Below are 18,134 nucleotides of genomic sequence, written 5' to 3' on the forward strand. Positions count from 1 at the left end.
CCCATGTTTACCTTGGCTTTCTGCCTGGGCTCAATTTCCTAACCAAGGAAAGGGAGGTGAAGGCCAAACAGGGTATAGCAATCCAACTAGGCTGCAGAGGTAGGGAATCTTTAGGAGCATAGTTCTAAAAAGGAACTGTGTAGAGGGGTACCTCACAGGCCTGGTGGAAATACCCCATGGTACCTTGGCCTAAGTATGGGTTGCATATGTCCAGAATATAAGGCTTAAAAGAGAACAGCTGCTAAAGGAATGAAGGCAGAAGGAAGATGCTAAAAGTCATAAAACACCATATGACAATAGAGTTCAGGTGCATCCTAATGGAAAGACCTCATTAATACCCAAATACATTCACCTCAGACACCAGAAAGATCACCATTAGAGATAAAAACGATACCCTAGAGTAGCCTTTCTCTACCAGGGATGTAGCATGAGAATTAAGTACTAATGCATTAAAGCAGCCACTGTATGCAATGCATTCCCTTCTCTCACTTATCTATTAATAGTATAGTATTAGTATAACCATCCTTAGAGAACTTAGAAAATAATAACTCATGCCTACCATGAGACTGTTCTGGAAAAAGAATAAAATAATAAAATATAATAGTAATTCAAATTATTTTCTGTAAATCAGATGAGAAATCCCATTGGAGAAAGGATGTCCTAGATTAAAGACCAGTCTAGATCTGCCTCAACAAAGCTTTAAGACAAGCCTTAACAGGAACAAAGAAGTTGGCAGTGCATTAACAGCTTTCCAGAACAAAAGTCAACACTATTTTTTATTCTGTTTTGTTTATTGAAACAGAGTCTTGATGTCTTCCAGACTGGAATGCAGTGCTGTGATCACAGCTCACTGCAGCCTCGATCTCCCAGGCTCAAGCAATCCTCCTGCCTCAGCCTCCTGAATTGCTAGGGGACGTGTGCCACCACGCCTGGCTTTTTTTTTTTTTTTTTTTTTTTGTAGAGATGGGATCTTGCCATGTTGCTCAGTCTGGGTTTGAACTTCTGGGCTCAAGCAATCCTCCCGTCTCAGCCTCCCAAAGTACTAGGATTAGAGGTGTGAACCACCGCGCCTGGCCCACTGCTCTTTAAAAAAAAAAAAGAAAAAACATAATCCAGACACTCTACAACACATGATTCACAATGTCTGGTATGTAATTTCATTTTTTTTTTTTTTTTGAGACGGAATCTTGCTCTGTCTCACAGGCTGGAGCGCAGTGGCGCGATCTCAGCTCACTGCAACCTCTGCATCCCGGGTTTATGCCATTCTCCTGCCTCAGCCTCCCAAGTAGCTGGGACTACAGGCGCACGCCACCACGCCTGGCTAATTTTTCATATTTTTAGTAGAGACAGGGTTTCTGTGTTAGCCAGGATGGTCTTTATCTCCTGACCTCGTGATCCGCCCGCCTTGGCCTCCCAAAGTGTTGGGACTACAGGCATGAGCCACTACGCCTGGCCTAGTATGCAATTTCAAAAAAACTCACGGTTGGCCGGGCATAGTGGTTCACTTCTTATAATCCTAGCACTGTGGGAGGCTGAGGTGAGTGGATCACTTGAGGTCAGGAGTTCGAGACCAGCCTAGCCAACATGGTGAAACCACATCTCTGCTAAAAATAGAAAAATTAGCCAGGCATGGTGGCATGCACCTGTAATCCCAACTTGGGAGGCTGAGGCAGAAGAATCACCTGAACCCAGGAAACAGAGGTTGCACTGAGCTGAGATCATGCTACTGAACTCCAGCCTGGGCAACAGAGCGAGATTCCATCTCAAAAAAAAAAAAAAAAAAAAAATGGCCGGGCACAGTGGCTCACGCCTATAATCCCAGCCCTTTGGGAGGCCAAGATAGGTGGATCACTTGACGTCAGGAGTTCAAGACCAGCCTGGCCAACGTGATGAAACCCCATCTCTACTAAAAATATAAAAATTAACTGGGCACGGTGGCTCACGTCTGTAATCCCAGCACTTTGGGAGGCCAAGGCGGGTGGATCACAAGGTCAAGAGATTGAGACCATCCTGGCCAACATGGTGAAACCCTGTCTCTACTAAAAATACAAAAAAAAAAAAAAATTAGCTGGGCATGGTGGTGCGTGCCTGTAGTCCCAGCTACTTGGGAAGCTGAGGCAGGAGAATCACCTGAACCCAGGAGACAGAGGTTGCAGTGAGTTGAGACAGCGCCACTGCACTCCAGCCTGGCGACAGAGTGAGACTCCGTCTCAAAATTTAAAAAAAAAAAAAAAATTAGCCAGGCATGGTGGTGTGCACCTGTAGTCCCAGCTACTCAGGAGGCTGAGGAAGGAGAATCGATTGAACCTGGGAGGCGGAGGTTGCAGTGAGCCAAGATCACGCCACTGTACTCTAGACTGGGTGACACAGCGAGACTCTGTCTCAAACAAAAACAAACAAAAAAACCCGTGACAGAGACCAAAAAATTAATTATTTTTTAAAACCCACATGACATGAGAAAAGATAGGAAAATGTGATAGGAAAAGAAAAGAAAAAGTCAAGGCTGGGCGCGGTGGCTCACGCCTGTAATCCCAGCACTTTGGGAGGCCGAGGCAGGCGGATCACGAGGTCAGGAGATCAAGACCATCCTGGCTAACACAGTGAAACCCCATCTCTACTAAAAATACAAAAAATTAGCCGGGCGTGGTGGTGGGCGCCTGTTGTCCCAGCTACTTGGGAGGCTGAGACGGGAGAATGGCGTGAACCCGGGAGGCGGAGCTTGCAGTGAGCCAAGATTGCGCCACTGCACTCCGGCCTGGGCAAAAGAGCGAGACTCCGCCTCAAAAAAAAAAAAAAAAGAAAAAGATCCCATTCCCTGGCAAGCAGACTCAGAAAAAAAAGAAAAAAAGAAACAGATTCCAATATGATCTAGATATTAGAATAAACAAACAAAAAAGTTAAAGGAGCCATTCATTATAGAGATGTTTCAGGATTCAGAGGAAATTATAGTGAAGAGATGGGGAAATCTCAGCAGAGAAATGGAAACTATAAAAAATAACCAGGAGGAGGCCAGGTGCGGTGGCTCACACCTGTAATCCCAGCACTTTGGGAGGCTGAGGCAGGCGGATCACTAGGTCAGGAGATCAAGACCATCCTGGCTAACATAGTGAAACCCCGTCTCTACTAAAAATACAAAAAATTAGCCGGGCGCATGACGGGCACCTGTGGTCCCAGCTACTCGGGAGGCTGAGGCAGGAGAATGGCGTAAACCTGGGAGGCGGAGCTTGCAGTGAGCCGAGATCGCACCACTGCACTCCAGCCTGGGCGACAGAGCGAGACTCCATCTCAAAAATAAAATAAAATAAAAACCAGGTGGAAATTACAGAAATAAGAAATACAGTATCAGAAATAAAATATTCACTAAATGGGTTTAACAGCAGATTGAAGACAAAAGACAGAGTCAGTGAACTTGACGCTATGACAATAGAAACTATCAAAACTGAAATGGAGAAAAAAAGATTGGAAAAAGGTGGTCAGAGCTTTGGTAACCTGTAGAATGTCACATGGGGTAAACTATGTTCGTGGAGTTCCAGAACGAGAGGATTAAACAGAGAAACTATTAAAAGTAATTTAAAATTTCCCTAATACAGTAAAAGATGCAAGAAGCTGAGCAAACTCAAAACTAAAGCTAGGCATATCATCGTCATACAGCTGAATACTAAAATTAAAAAAAAAAAATCCTGAAAACAGCCAGAGAAATATAATTAATCATATATGAAGCAAGAATGATATGATTACTGTCGACTTTTCACCAGAAACACTGAAAGCCAGGAGACGATACAATGACATCTTTAAAAGACCAAAAAGAAAAAAACTGTCAAACTGGCAAAATATATCATTCAAAAACAAGGCTGAAAGGCTGAAATAAAAACATTCAGATAAATGAAAGCTCAGAAAATTTTTCAACAGTAGACCTGTCATTTGGACCTACAGGAAGAAATGAAAACCCCAAAAATGGTAAATATATAGTTAAATGCTAAAAACTAGCTTTTTTCTTAAAAGACAAAATTTCCTTAAAAGACAAAAGACTCATATATATCTATATGTAGAGAGAGAGAGCTGTTTTTTTGTTTGCTTGTTTTTGTTTTTGTTTTTGAGACAGAGTTTTGCTCTTGTTACCCAGGCTAGAGTCCAATGGCATGATTTCGGCCATCGCAACCTCCACCTCCCGAGTTCAAGCGATTCTCCTGCCTCAGCCTCCCGAGTAGCTGGGATTACAGGCATGTGCCACCATGCCTGGCTAATTTTGTATTTTTAGTAGAGACAGGGTTCCTCCATGTTGGTCAGCCTGGTCTCGAACTCCCAACCTCAGGTGATCCGCCTGCCTCGGCCTCCCAAAGTGCTCGGATTACAGGCGTGAATCACCGCACCCGGCAGTTTATTTTTTTTTTTTAAGGCCAGTAGAGTAGGATAAAAGAAATTTATCTGGGCCAGGTATGGTGGCTCAGCCTGCAATCCCTGCACTCCGGGAGGCTGAGGCGGCAGATTGCTTGAGCCCAGGAGTTTGAGACCAGCCTGGGCGACATGGCAAAACCCCATCTCTACAAAAAAATAGAAAAATTAGGTGGGCATAGTGACACATGCCTGTACTTGGGCACTTGGGATGCTGAGATGGAAGGATCACTTGAGCTCAAGAGGCTGAAGCTGCAGGTAGCCACAATCACACTACTGCACTCCAGCCTGGGCAACAGAGAGTGAGACCCTATATCAAAAAAAAAAAGAAAAAAAAAAGAAAAAATTTGTCTGAACATGGGTCAGTTGGTTTTTAAAAAAAAATTTTAATATTAAAAAAGAAATCTGTAATCAGTTGTGATCATTTAGTTGTAAACACCAGTGCACTTGGACCAGCTGCCTCATTAAACTATTATAAAATAAGTTCACTGTAAGGTGAATTTAAAAATATATAGGGCTAAGTGCAGTGTCTCATGCCTGTAACGCCAGCACTTTGAGAGGCTGAAGCAGGAGGATTGCTTGAGCCTAGGAATTTGAGACAAGCCTAGGCAACACAGTAAGACCTCTTCTCTACAAAAAACAAAAAATTTAGTCAAGCACCATAGTGCACACCTGTGGTCCAGGAGGCTGAGGCAGGAGGATTGCTTGAGCCCAGGTGGTCATGGCGGCAGTGAGCTATGGTTGCACCGCTGCACTCCAGCCCGGGCAACAAAGACCCTGTCTCAAAAAAAAAAAGAAAAGGAAAGGAAAAAGAGGCTGGGCTCGGTGGCTCATGCCTATAATCCCCGCACTTTGGGAGGCTGAGGCAGGCAGACCACTTGAAGTAAGGAAGTTTGAGACAAGCCTGGCCAACATAGCAAAACCCCATCTCTACTTAAAAAAAAAAAAAAGGTGGGGGGGCCGGGCACGATGGCTCACGCCTGTAATTCCCAGCACTTTGGGAGGCTGAGGTGGGCAGATCACGAGGTCAAGAGATCAAGACCATCCTGGCTAACATGGTGAAACCCCGTTTCTACTAAAAATACGAAAAATTAGCCGGGCGTGGTGGCGGGCGCCTGTAGTCCCAGCTACTCGGAAGGCTGAGGCAGGAGAATGGTGTGAACCCGGGAGGCGGAGCTTGCAGTGAGCCTAGACCGCGCCACTGCACTCCAGCCTGGGTGACAGAGCGAGACTCCATCTCAAAAAAAAAAAAATTAGCTGGGTGTGGTGGCACGCGCCTGTAATTCCAAGCTACTCAGGAGGCTGAAGCAGGAGAAGGGCTTGAACCTGGAATGCAGAGGATGCAGTGAACTGAGATCGTGCCACTGCACTCCAGCCTGGATGACAGAGCGAGACTCTGTCTAAAAAAAAAAAGGGAAAAAAAAGTCAAGGCGGAGCTTGCAGTGAGCCCAGATCCGCCACTGCACTCCAGCCTGGGCGACAGAACAAGACTCTGTCAAAAAAAAGGAAATGTATAGCTTTAAATGTCTACTTTAGAAAAGAAGGCTTTAAAATCAGTGCTCTAAGTTTTCATCTTAAGAAGCTAGAAAAGGGAACTGAACAATGAGAACACATGGACACAGGAAGGGGAACATCGCACACCGGGGCCTGTTGTGGGGTGGGGGGAGGGCGGAGGGATAGCATTAGGAGATATACCTAATGTTAAATGACGAGTCAATGGGTGCAGCACACCAACATGGCACATGTACATATATGTAACAAATCTGCACGTTGTGCACATGTACCCTAAAACTTAAAGTATAATAAATAAAGAAGCTAGAAAAACAAACACAAAGTAAATGGAAGGAAGTGCTAAACAGTAACAAAAAAAAAAACAATAAAAACACACCAACAATTGGAAACTTAAAACTTACATTAAGAAGCGAGGCGCAGTGGCTCACGCCCATAATTCCAGCACTTTGGGAGGCCGAGGCGGGCGGATCACGAGGTCAGGAGATAGGATCATCCTGGCTAACACAGTGAAACCCCGTCTCAACTAAAAATACAAAAAATTAGCTGGGCGTGGTGGCGGGCGCCTGTAGTCCCAGCTACTCGGGAGGCTGAGGCAGGAGAAGGGCATGAACCCAGGAGGCGGAGCTTGCAGTGAGCCCAGATGTCACCACTGCACTCCAGCCTGGGCTACAGAACAAGACTCCATCTCAAAAAAAAAAAAAAAAAAAAATTACATTAAGAAAAGTTGGTTCATTAAAAAGATGTTTAGATTAATAAACACTTAGCAAGATGAATTAAGAAAAAAAGAGGCTAGGACAAGTGGCTCACACCTGTCATTCCAGAACTTTGGGAGGCCAAAGCAGGCAGATCACTTGGGCACAGGAGTCCCAGACTAGCCTGAGCAACATGGCAAAACCCAGTCTCTACAAAAAAATACAAAAAATTAGCCGGGCATTGTGGCACGTGCCTGTAGCCCCAACTACTCAGGAGGCTGAGGTGGGAGGATCACTCAAGCCTAGGAGGTGAGCCATGATAGCACCACTGCACTCCAGCTTGGGTGACAGAGTGAGACCCTGTCTCCAAAAAAAAAAAAAAGAGAGAGAGAGAGAGAAAATACAAATTATCAATGAAAGAGTATATTTATATTTATAAAATAAACTCTTCCTCCAAAGAAAACTACAGGATCAAATAGTTTCACAGGTAAATTCTATCAAATATTAAAGACAGAATAATACTGATCTTCAACAAATTATTTCAGAAAATAGAAGAGGGAGCACTTTTCAGCTCAATTTCTGTAACCAGTATAAGCCTCATATCAAAATAGGACAGACTTTGTAAAAGAAAATTACAAATCAGTATCCCTTATGAACAAAGTAGCAAAAAAATCCTCAAGAAAATGTAGCAAAATAGAGCAACACAGAAAAAGAATACACTATGACCAAATGGAAGTTATACAGGAATACAACATTAGTCCAATATTTGAAAATCAAGGTAATGTAATTCAGTAGCTTTAAATACAGTCTATTCTCATTTTTGAGATGGAGTCTCACTCCCATTGCACAGACTGGAGTGCAGTGGTACAATCTCAGCTCACTGCAACCTCCACCTCCCGGGTTCAGGCGATTCTCCTTCCTCAGCCTCCCGAGTAGCTGGGATTACAGGCATGCGCCACCACGCCCGGCTAATTTTTGTATTTTTAGTAGAGACGGGGTTTCACCATGTTGGCCTGGCTGGTCTTGAACTCCTGACCTCAGGTGATCCACCTGCCTTGGCCTCCCAAAGTGCTGGGATTACAGGCGTGAGCCACCATGCCCAGCCTACTCTCACTTTTCTACACTTTACCCAACGACCTGCTAGAGCCATAGTAACCTTTCAGGAAAAGAATATACATGATTTTTGAGACAAATAGCCCAGTGACAAATTTATAATTAATTACACAGATCAGCAGAGCACTCCAATTCCAGAAAATCAATTTCTAGCCTTCACAGAATTTTAACATTTTGTTCTTTTATCAAAGATCAACATTAGAAAATGAACATGAAGAATATAAAGTTCCTCATCTCTTGCAGAAATAACAAGACTATTTCATTACACTGTACAATGCCCCTTATGTAATGTCCCCAGACAATCCATGCCTAATTTAGTTCTAGTGGAAAAAACATACCTTCCTAATGGTTCCTTTTATTAATGTAATGAACATGATAGGGATGAGAAATGAAGTAAAAAGCCCATGGTTGAGTAAAGATCTCACTATCAATTGAGAATGCATTATGGCAACATAGTGTGATGACACTCAAATGCACTTAAACCCAGAAAACTTGTATAAAGTTTCTCAAGCAAAGAAACTAAAAAACAGAGAAAGCTCATCCTCTTGGGCATATAATAGCTGTAACTGACATCACTGTTGTTATTAGTGCCACTGGTTGTACCAAAGTTAAGGGGGCCTAGGAAAGCAACATCAGAAAATGAGAACTGTGTAAACTCAGATTTCTTCTCTTTAAGCTTTCCTAGGAAATTCTGAAATACATTTTGCATTGAAAAACCTACCCTCAGCCGGGCATGATGGCTCACGCCTGTAATTCCAGCACTTGGTGGGAGGCCAAGGTGGGTGAATCACCAGAGGTCAAGAGTTCAAGACCAGGCTGACGAACATGGTAAAACCCCCTCTCTATGAAAAATAAAAAATTAGCTGGGCGTGGTGGTGTGCGCCTGTAATCCTAGCTACTAGGGAGGCTGAGGCAGGAGAATCACTTGAATTTAGGAGGCAGAGGTTGCAGTGAGCCGATATCGCACCACTGCACTCCAGCCTGGGCAACAGAGCAAGACTCCATCTCAAAAAAAAAAAAAAAAGCTACCCTTAACCAAAGTACTCTGGCACATTTATCTTCTCTTTTCATTATGTAACTCTTCTTATATCTTAGTTGCAGTGCATTTTTATTGGTACTGCCTCAAATTCATTTTAGAAATGAAGAAGATATAATATGAAACTAACATAAAGAAGATTATACCCATATCAGAACTGATAAATATTACTTTTCAATAAAGAGGGATAAATGTAACAAAAACATCATAACAGTTTAAAAAAAAAAAAGGGCTGGGCACGGTGGCTCTAGCCTGTAATTCTAACACTTTGGGAGGCCAAGATGGGGGGATTAACCTGAGCTCAAGAGTTCGACAGCAGCCTGGGCAACATGGTAAAACCCCGTCTCTACTAAAACAGTAAAAAAATCAGCCGGGCGTGGTGGCAGGTGCCTGTAATACCAGCTACGTGACATGCTGAGGCATGAGAATTGCTTGAACCCGGAGGCAGAGGTTGCAGTGAGCCGAGACTATGCCACTGCACTCCAGCCTGGGCAACAAAGTGAAACTCTGTCTCAATGAAAAAAAAAAAAAAAAGATGAACTAAGATTTAAACCAAAGGTAAGCGAATACTACTACTAACATTTGTAATGTTTGGTCTCTTTCCAATCAACAAATGTGATGGGTTTACTTTACCTTAATTTCTATCCTTGCTCTGTGAGGAAAAAGTTGTCCGATCATAGAAAAGTCAGTTCCTACCATGCTGATGGCTAAAAAAAACATATCTGTTTCTGTGAAAATAAAAGATTTAGAATGATTGAAAATTAATTATATCAATATTTCAGAGAAAAGAAATCTTACAGAATTTGACAGTACTTAATTTTACTAGAAAGATCCCCATGCAATACCTAAAAACACCTTATTATAAATAAAAAACTTTTCAGTATAAGAAATCGTAGGCTGGGCATGGTGGCTCACACCTATAATCCCAGAACTTTGGGAGGCCAAGGCAGGCAGATCATTTGAGGACAAGAGTTAGAGACCAGGGCCGGTCACGGTGGTTCACGCCTGTAATCCCAGCACTTTGGGAGGCTGAGGCGGGTGGGTCACCTAAGGTCAGGAGTTTGAGACCAGCCTGACCAGCATGGAGAAACCCCGTCTCTACTAAAAATACAAAATTAGCTGGGCATGGTGGCACATGCCTGTAATCCCACCCATGTGGGAGGCTGAGGCAGGAGAATCGCTTGAACCCGGGAAGCGGAGGTTGCGGTGAGCCGAGATCGTGCCATTGCACTCCAACCTGGGCAACAAAAGTGAAATTCCATCTCAAAAAAAAAAAAAAAAAGAGTTTGAGACCAGCCGGGCCAACATGGTGAAACCGTGTCTCTGCTAAAAATAAAAAAAAAATGAGCTGGGCGTGGTGGCGTGCACCTGTAATCCCAGCTACTGGGGAGGCTGAGGCAGAAGAATAGCTTGAACCCGGGAGGCGGAGGTTACAGTGAGCTGAGATGGCGCCACTGCACTCCAGCCTGGGTGAAAGAGCGAGACTCCACCTCAAAAAAAAAGAAAAAGAAATCATACAAAAGCATCTGGAATTTTTTTTTTAAGACATTCATTCTGCCTAGCTGATCTTATTCAAAGTGCTCTGAAGAAAGCTATGAGTCATACTCAGGATAGGGTTACACTACATAGGCAACTAAGATGTGCTAAGTAGTATATAAAGAAAGTAGCTAGAGAAATACACAAGAGGCCACGCACGGTGGCTCACGCTTGTAAATACCAGCACTTTGGGAGGCCGAGGCGGGCAGATCACTTGAGGTCAGGAGTTCCAGACCATCCTGGCCAACATGGTGAAACCCCGTCTCTACTAAAAACACAAAAATTAGCTGGGCATGGTGACATATGCCTGTAATCCCAGCTACTCGGGAGGCTGAGGAAGGAGAATCACTTGAACCTAGGAGGTGGCGGCTGCAGTGAGCCAAGATCGCACCACTGCACTCCAGTCTGGGTGACAGAGTGAGACTCGGTCTCAAAAAAAGAAACTACTAACAGAAGTTACACTTCAGGAGAATAGGAACAGGGAAGTGAAAGAAGGGAAGTATAGAATCTTTTTACTCTATATCCTGCTGTTTGAATTTTTCCTCAAAACTACTGTTTTTAAAATAAAAACAATAAGCACCAACATGCAACAGATTTTTAACAGCATATTTATCTATAGAAGCTTTATTATACAATATTATCTGAGGTAGAACATTATTCGCATTAGAAATACTGTATTGTTGGCTGGGCACAGTGGCTCACGCCTGTAATCCCAGCACTTTGGGAGGCTGAGGCAGGCGGATCACCTGAGGTCAGGAGTTCGAGACCAGCCTGGCCAACATGGTGAAACCCCATCTCTACCAAAAACACAAAAATTAGCTGGGCATGGTGGCAGGCGCCTGTAATCCCAGCTGCTCGGGAGGCTGAGGCAGGAGAATCGCTTGAACCCAGGAAGCAGAGGTTGCAGTGAGCCGAGATCGCGCCACTGCACTCCAGCCTAGGCGACAAGAGTGAAACTCCATCTCAAAAAAAAACAAAAAAAAGGAAATATTGTATTGTTAATTTTTATTTAAATGGTATTTACTGTAGAGATTTGACAGAGAGGAACATTCCAGCCAAAATGACTATAAAGGTAATTCTTAAAAAATATTTCTTTCAGCAGAACAGTGACTGAAAGAAATTAAAAAAAAAAAAAAATTTCTGGGCTGGGCACAACGACTCATGCCTATAATCTCAACACTTCGGGAGGCAAAGGATCGCTTGAGCCTAGGCATTGGAGACCAGCCTGGGCAACATACTGAGACCTTATTTCTTCAAAAAATCCAAAACACAGGCCAGGTGCGGTGGCTCATGCCTGTAATCCCAGCACTTTGGGAGGCCAAGGTCAGCAGATCACCTGAGGTCAGGAGTTTGAGAGCAGCCTGGCCAACATGATAACACCCCATCTCTACTAAAAATACAAAAATTAGCTGGGGGTGGTGGCAGGTGCCTGTAATCCCAGCTACTTGGGAAGCTGAGGCAGGAGAATCGCTTGAACCCAGGAGGCAGAGGTTGCAGTGAGCCGAGATCGTGCCATTGTACTCCAGCCTGGGCAACAAGAGGGAAACTCCGTCTCATAAAATAAAAAAATTTTTTTCAAAAAATTAGCTGGGTTTGGTGGCACACGCCTGTAGTGCCAGCTACTCTGGGAGGCTGAGGCAGGAAGATCACATGAGCCCAAGAGTTCAAGGCTGCAGTAAGCTATGATAGTTTCACTGCACTCCAGCCTCGGCAATCAATCAAGACCCTATCTCTACTTTCTAATTTTTTTTCTTAATTTTTTTGTAGAGATGAGGTCTTGCTTTGTTGCCCAAGTTGGTCTCAAACTCCTGGCCTCAAGTGATCCTCCTGCCTCAACCTCCCAAAGTGCAGGGATTACAGGTGTAAGCCACTGCACCTGGCTGAGACCCAGTTGCTATAAAAAATAAAATTTTTTTGAAGATTTGTAAGACAAAGTCAGAGATACCATTCCATGGAGGGCATAAGATAGAGGTGTCAATAAAATTAGCTGGAATAAAATGGTAGTTTGCATTTTATGTACTTAGGGGAGAACTGATTTAATTCAGAAACAGTCAATTCATTTCAAATAGAGAACTTACACATTTTTAAATGAAAATTAGTTACCTTTATTTGACCATGGTTTAGAGTAATAGTTTTTCCTAAAGCTGGAGTATGTAGTTGTAGAACCGCGCTCAAATATGGGGTCATTTTCTTCAACAACACAAGGGCCTTTTGTTCTTAAAACTTCTACAGTTAAACTGAAATAAACACATTTTTAAATAGATCTATACTAAAAACAAGGAAACAAATAGCAAATGAGATGTAAATAGTTATATTTTGAGGTTTAGCACGGCAATCATATCAAAGGCATAATACTTATGTGAAATATGGGTATTTTCCAAGCATCTGCTAAGTTTTACCTACAATGTGATTCCAAGAGGGTAGAAAGAAATGTCAACTCATGTTCAAAATCCGTAACAGCAATATAATATTTACAAAATATCTTTGGGCTACGTATTATAAAAAGGTATTTGTATTATTGACTTCCACATGTCTTTGATATTCAATATGTATTACTGTGCTGGACTCCATGGAAATTTTGAAAAACACAAGCACTTTATATTTTACATTCCTGCAGAGAAAGCAGTTAAATATGCTCTAACTATTTAATGACCAGTAAAATCATCATCACAAACTAATGGAAAATAGCACACAAAAACAACTATTATTAGCAGTATTACATTTATGTTTAATTATAGAATGTGAATGCTACAAAATTATTTTTCACTGGCTAAACTTTCAAAGACCTTCCATTGCTTTATTTATTTACTTACTAATTTATCATCTTTTAAAAAAAAAACCCTTAAGACAACTAAATTCCACAATGCCCAATGTGCAAAATTTAATGTTATAACTGAGAAATTAAACCAAAAGATGAATTATACCTCACCATAACAAAAATCATAAAATATGTTAAACCTACATTTCATTGTATATCCATTAGTTATCACCACACACCAGGATATGCTCTTAATAATATGAGAACTTGAATATTGACTTCAAGACTGTGTCAATCTTAGAAATTTATCCTCAGTGGAAGACAGCATATGATTAGTTCAACAGCCTGACTCAATGACCCGTAAAGATGATAAAACAATGGTGTTAGGTTAATAGATGACAGGGCATCTTCTCATACAAAATAGTTATAAAAATTACTAAAATTTACAAATTAATCTAACCCACTTTTCCATTTACAATACTCATTATGCAAATAAGAACGTCAAGGTCTAAGTGACAAAGGCCAATATAGAAAGAGGACCTCTTTCACTAGACAAAGCATGTTCTCATGTAACCACAATCTCACTTTTTCTCTTTTCTAAATACCTTTCTTCATCCAAAATAATGGAACCATCTTCTGCCACTTTTACTCGAGGAACCAGTAATGGCCCATCATCTGTCTCTTCTTCCATTTCATTATCTTCAGCATTAGGAGTACTCTTACCTTCTTGCCTACCACATATAAAGATAAGTTAATTCACAAAGGCATGAGAAGTGTGCCTGAATAGTATAAAACTTAAAATAAATGATTACAAACTCAACCTTCCAGCTATTTCCAACTTTCCCTATAATCTAAATGAAAACAGTATGTGTTATTAAGGACGCAATTAGAGGATTTTCTCAAGTTTTATCTCGAGACATTTAGTAAGAAGTCTTATTTTTTTTTTTTAGATGGAGTTTCGCCCTGTCACCCAGGCTGGAGTGCAGTGGCATGATCTCGACTTACTGCAACCTCCGCCTCCTGGGTTCACACCATTCTACTGCCTCAGCCTCCCCAGTAGCTGGGATTACAGGCACGCACCTCCACACCTAGCTAATTTTTGTATTTTTAGTAGAGACGGGTTTTCACGATGTTGGCCAGGCTGGTCTCAAACTCCTGACTTCGTGATCCACCCGCCTCAGCCTCCCAAAATCCCGGGATTACAGGCGTGAGCCACCGTGCCTGGCCCAAGCAGTCTTAACTCTCTTTTAAGATAAAGAGAAACAGACAGGACATGGTGGTTCAGGCCTGTAATCCTAGCAATTTCAGAGGCCAAGGCAGGAAAATCACTCGAGACCAGGAGTTGAGATCAGCCTGGGCAACATAGCAAGACCCTACCACTACAAAAAAAATTTAAAAATTAGCCCAGCATGGTGATGCGTGCCTATAGTCCCAGCTACTCAGGAGACTGAGGCAAGAGTATCTCTTGAGGCCAAGAGTTTAATCACACCACTGCACCCCAGCCTAGGTGACAGTGCAAGACCCTATCTGTAAAAAAAAATAATAATAATAATAATGCTTATAGTTATATAGCATTAGTTTCTAGATTATTTGATTAACTTTTCAGTACAATCCTTCAGGGTTAGTATTTTCATGCTCATTTGAACCTTAAGGAAAATGGCCAAATGCAGCAGCTCATGCCTGTAATCCTAGTACTTTTGGAGGCTGAGGCGAGAGGATTACTTGAGCTTAGAAGTTCAAGACCACCAGCCTGGGCGACATAGTGAAACCTTATCTCTGTGAAAAAAAACTCTTCAAAAACTAAAAACTTTAGGCTGGGCATGGTGGCTTACACCTGTAATCCCAGTAGTTTGGGAGGCCAAGGCGGGCCGATCACGAGGTCAAGAGATGGAGACCATCCTGACCAACGTGGTAAAACCCCGTCTCTACTAAAAATACAAAAATTAGCTGGGCATGGTGGCGCACACCCGTAGTCCCAGCTGCTCGGGAGGCTGAGGCAGCAGAATCACTTGAACCCGGGAGGCAGAGGCTGCAGTGAGCCGAGATCGCACCACTGCACTCCCGCCTGGTGACAGAGCAAGACTCCATCTCAAAAAAAAAAAAAAAAAACTAAAAAATTTAGCCAACCGTGGTGGCACACACCTGTACTCCCAGCTACTCAGGAGGCTGAGGCAGGAGGATCACGAGCCCAGGAGGTCAAGGCTGCAGTGAGCTATTTTCACACCACTGCACTCCAGCCTAGGTGACACAGCAACATCCTGTCTCAAAAATTAAATTAAAATTTTAAAATTACAAAAACAATAGCCCAACCGAATGTAATTTTTTTTTAAGAGACAAAGTCTTGCTCTGTCACCCAGGCTGGAATGCAGTGGCGTGATCATAGTTCACTACAGCCTTGAACGTGTGGGCTTGAGCAATCCTCCCACCTCAGCCTCCTGAATAACTAGGACTACATGTACACACTACCATGCACAGCTTATTTTTACATTTTTTGTAGAGACAAAATGTCACTATGATGCCCAGGCTGGTCTCAACTCCTGGCTTCTGGCAATCCTCCCATCTTGGCTTCGCAAAGTGCTGAGATTACAGGAGTGAACCACTGTGCCCAACCCCAATCAAATGTAATTCAACTATAACAGGAAGCACCATTTGATCTCATTTCTTAAAAAATGTAGGAATAGAATATATTCAAAAATAAAATACTTACTCTCTTGTCTGGACTGGAGTCGATGGCTTTTCAGTTTTCTTTTCTTGTTCCAGTGAAGAACTATTGAACATAAATAACAATATCTTTAATAAATTATTAATTTATATCTTCCCAATTCTATCTGTAGGCAAGAAGAAAATTATTCTAACTTCTAATTTTTAATGATATATCACAGCATTTCGTTAATGACAGTACAATCCAACAATCAACTTTTCAGTCAAAAGCTTGTCATCACATACAAATAATTTGTTAGGTCCTAAGTAAAGAATACTTTTTTTTTTTTTTTTTAATACAACAGGGTCTTGCTGTGTCAGACTGAAGTGCAGTGTTGTGATCTCAGCTCCATGTAACCTCTACTTCTTGAGCTCAAGCAATCCTCCCACCTCAGCCTCCCACGTAGCTGGGACTACTGGTGCATGCCACCACACCAGGCTAATTTTTGTCTTTTAATTTTTTGTAGAGACGAGGTCTTACCATATCGCCCAGGCTGGTCTCAAACTCCTGGGATCATGCGATCCTCCCACCTTAGCTTCCCAAAACACTGAGATTACAGGCATGAGCCACCACGCCCAACAGAGAATGTTCTTATCCTCTAACTTCTCAGTGAAAGGAGGCTCCCAATCCCAAGGCATGAAGCAGCTTAGGTGACTTGTCTCCAACTCCTGGATGTTAAACAACTCAAAACCTAGGTTCTGGCCCTTTCTTCAACAGGGCCAAAGACCTGGTGAATCTGAAAAAGGGCTGTGCTGAGGAACTGTCCCAACTCCTACCTCTACCTGCTAAACCATCAACAATACAACAATGAGATTTATTATAAACCTGCATCAGAAACCCAAGGCTAACTTTAATAAAGAAGCTTTGTTCTTGGAGGATTTATTAATCACACTACTACTGTCTTTATTAGAAGTCAGGGCATAAAACTTGGATCACTCCTTTAGATCAGTTTATAGTATGTTAAAAATAGAAATTGCAATCCTTTCAAACATTATTTTTTTAAATGAGACAGAGTCTCGCTGTCTCCCAGGCTGGAGTGCAGTGGTGCAATCTTGGCTCACTGCTGCCTTGAACTCCCAGGCTCAAGTGATCCTCCCACCTCAGCCTCCTGTGCGCCACAATGCCCAGCTAATTTTTGTATTTTTTGTAGAGATGGGGTCTCACTACATTGCCCAGGCTGGTCTCAAACTCCTGGGCTCAAGCAATTCTCTCGCCTTGGCCTCCTAAAATGCTGTGATTACAGGGATGAGCCACCTCGCCTGGCCAAAATTGCAATCTTGATTACAGAAAAGTGGCTTAGTTGGTTTCACTACGCCTTGGTAACTAATATAACAAAGAAAAAACTTTTTTTTTTTTTGAGACAGGATCTCGCTCTGTCACCCTGAGTGCACCCAGAATGCAGTGGCATGAACATGGTTCACTGCAGCCTCAAATGCCAGGGTTCAAGCAGTCCTCCTGCCTCAGCCTCCCAAATAGCTGGAACTACAGGCACATGCCACCATGCCTGGCTAATTTTTGTACTTTTTGTAGAGATAGGGTTTCACCATGTTGCCCGGGCTGGTCTCAAATTCCTGGACTCAGGCGGCCCACACACCTTGGTCTCCTAAAGTGCTGGGATTACAGGCATGAGCCACTGCGCCCAGCCAGGAAATTTATTTTTAATCTCAGAAATAAAGGGCATAATCTATCATCCCCAGAAAGCAGTTACTTGAAATACTGCTACTTTTTGTTTGAAATTCTATTTAAAAGGACATATGTGTTCCAAATTTTGTCAACATGCTTTTGGAAAACTAAAAAATTTACTATAAAAGTGCTATTTATATAACTACATACCCAAATAAAGTAAAACAGAAGGCCAGGCACGGTGGCTCACGCCTGTAATCTCAGCACTTTGGAAGGCCAAAGCGGGTGGATCACCCGAGGTAAGGAGTTTAAAACCAGGCAAGCCAACATGGCGAAACCCAGTCTCTACTAAAAATACAAAAATTAGCCGGGTGTGGTGGCGAGCATCTGTAATCCCAGCTACCCGCGAATCTGAGGCAGGAGAATCGCTTGAACCTGGGAGGCAGAGGTTGCAGTGAGCCAAGATTGCACCACTGCACTCCAGCCTGGGTGACAGAGCGAGACTCCACCTCCAAAAAAAAAAAAAAAAAAAAAGAGATAGTATAGCAGAAATAAATTTTACTTACGTCATTGGATTATTATCTGGTAGATAATATATGAAGTCTCTCATAGTCATTTTTGAACGATCTGGTGGCCTCTGACTTTCATTTATAGCATATTTGTTTTTCCATTGTTTCTGTATACATAAACACATAGATCCACTTTTATAAATATTAAAGAATTTCAGATGTACTATATGCAAATATACAGTCCACTGTTGCGTTCACTATA

The 18,134-nt window shown here is 42.4% G+C and overlaps 1 protein-coding gene across 3 annotated transcripts in view; it reads right to left on the reverse strand.

Annotated features, from left to right (window-relative positions):
- BDP1 (BDP1 general transcription factor IIIB subunit) overlaps positions 1–18,134 on the reverse strand; it is a 210,055-nt gene that overhangs the window by 84,933 nt on the left and 106,988 nt on the right. For all 3 annotated transcript variants that reach the window (XM_031003234.3, XM_063700694.1, XM_063700695.1), the window contains 5 exons: positions 17,930–18,039; positions 15,747–15,806; positions 13,645–13,770; positions 12,385–12,518; positions 9,379–9,473 (listed from right to left, as the gene is read on the reverse strand). In XM_031003234.3, the coding sequence (XP_030859094.3) occupies positions 9,379–9,473; positions 12,385–12,518; positions 13,645–13,770; positions 15,747–15,806; positions 17,930–18,039 (525 nt within the window). The remainder of the gene's footprint in view (positions 1–9,378; positions 9,474–12,384; positions 12,519–13,644; positions 13,771–15,746; positions 15,807–17,929; positions 18,040–18,134) is intronic.

This window comes from Gorilla gorilla, chromosome 19, assembly GCF_029281585.2.
Source record: "Gorilla gorilla gorilla isolate KB3781 chromosome 19, NHGRI_mGorGor1-v2.1_pri, whole genome shotgun sequence".
Classification (NCBI taxonomy): domain Eukaryota; kingdom Metazoa; phylum Chordata; class Mammalia; order Primates; family Hominidae; genus Gorilla; species Gorilla gorilla.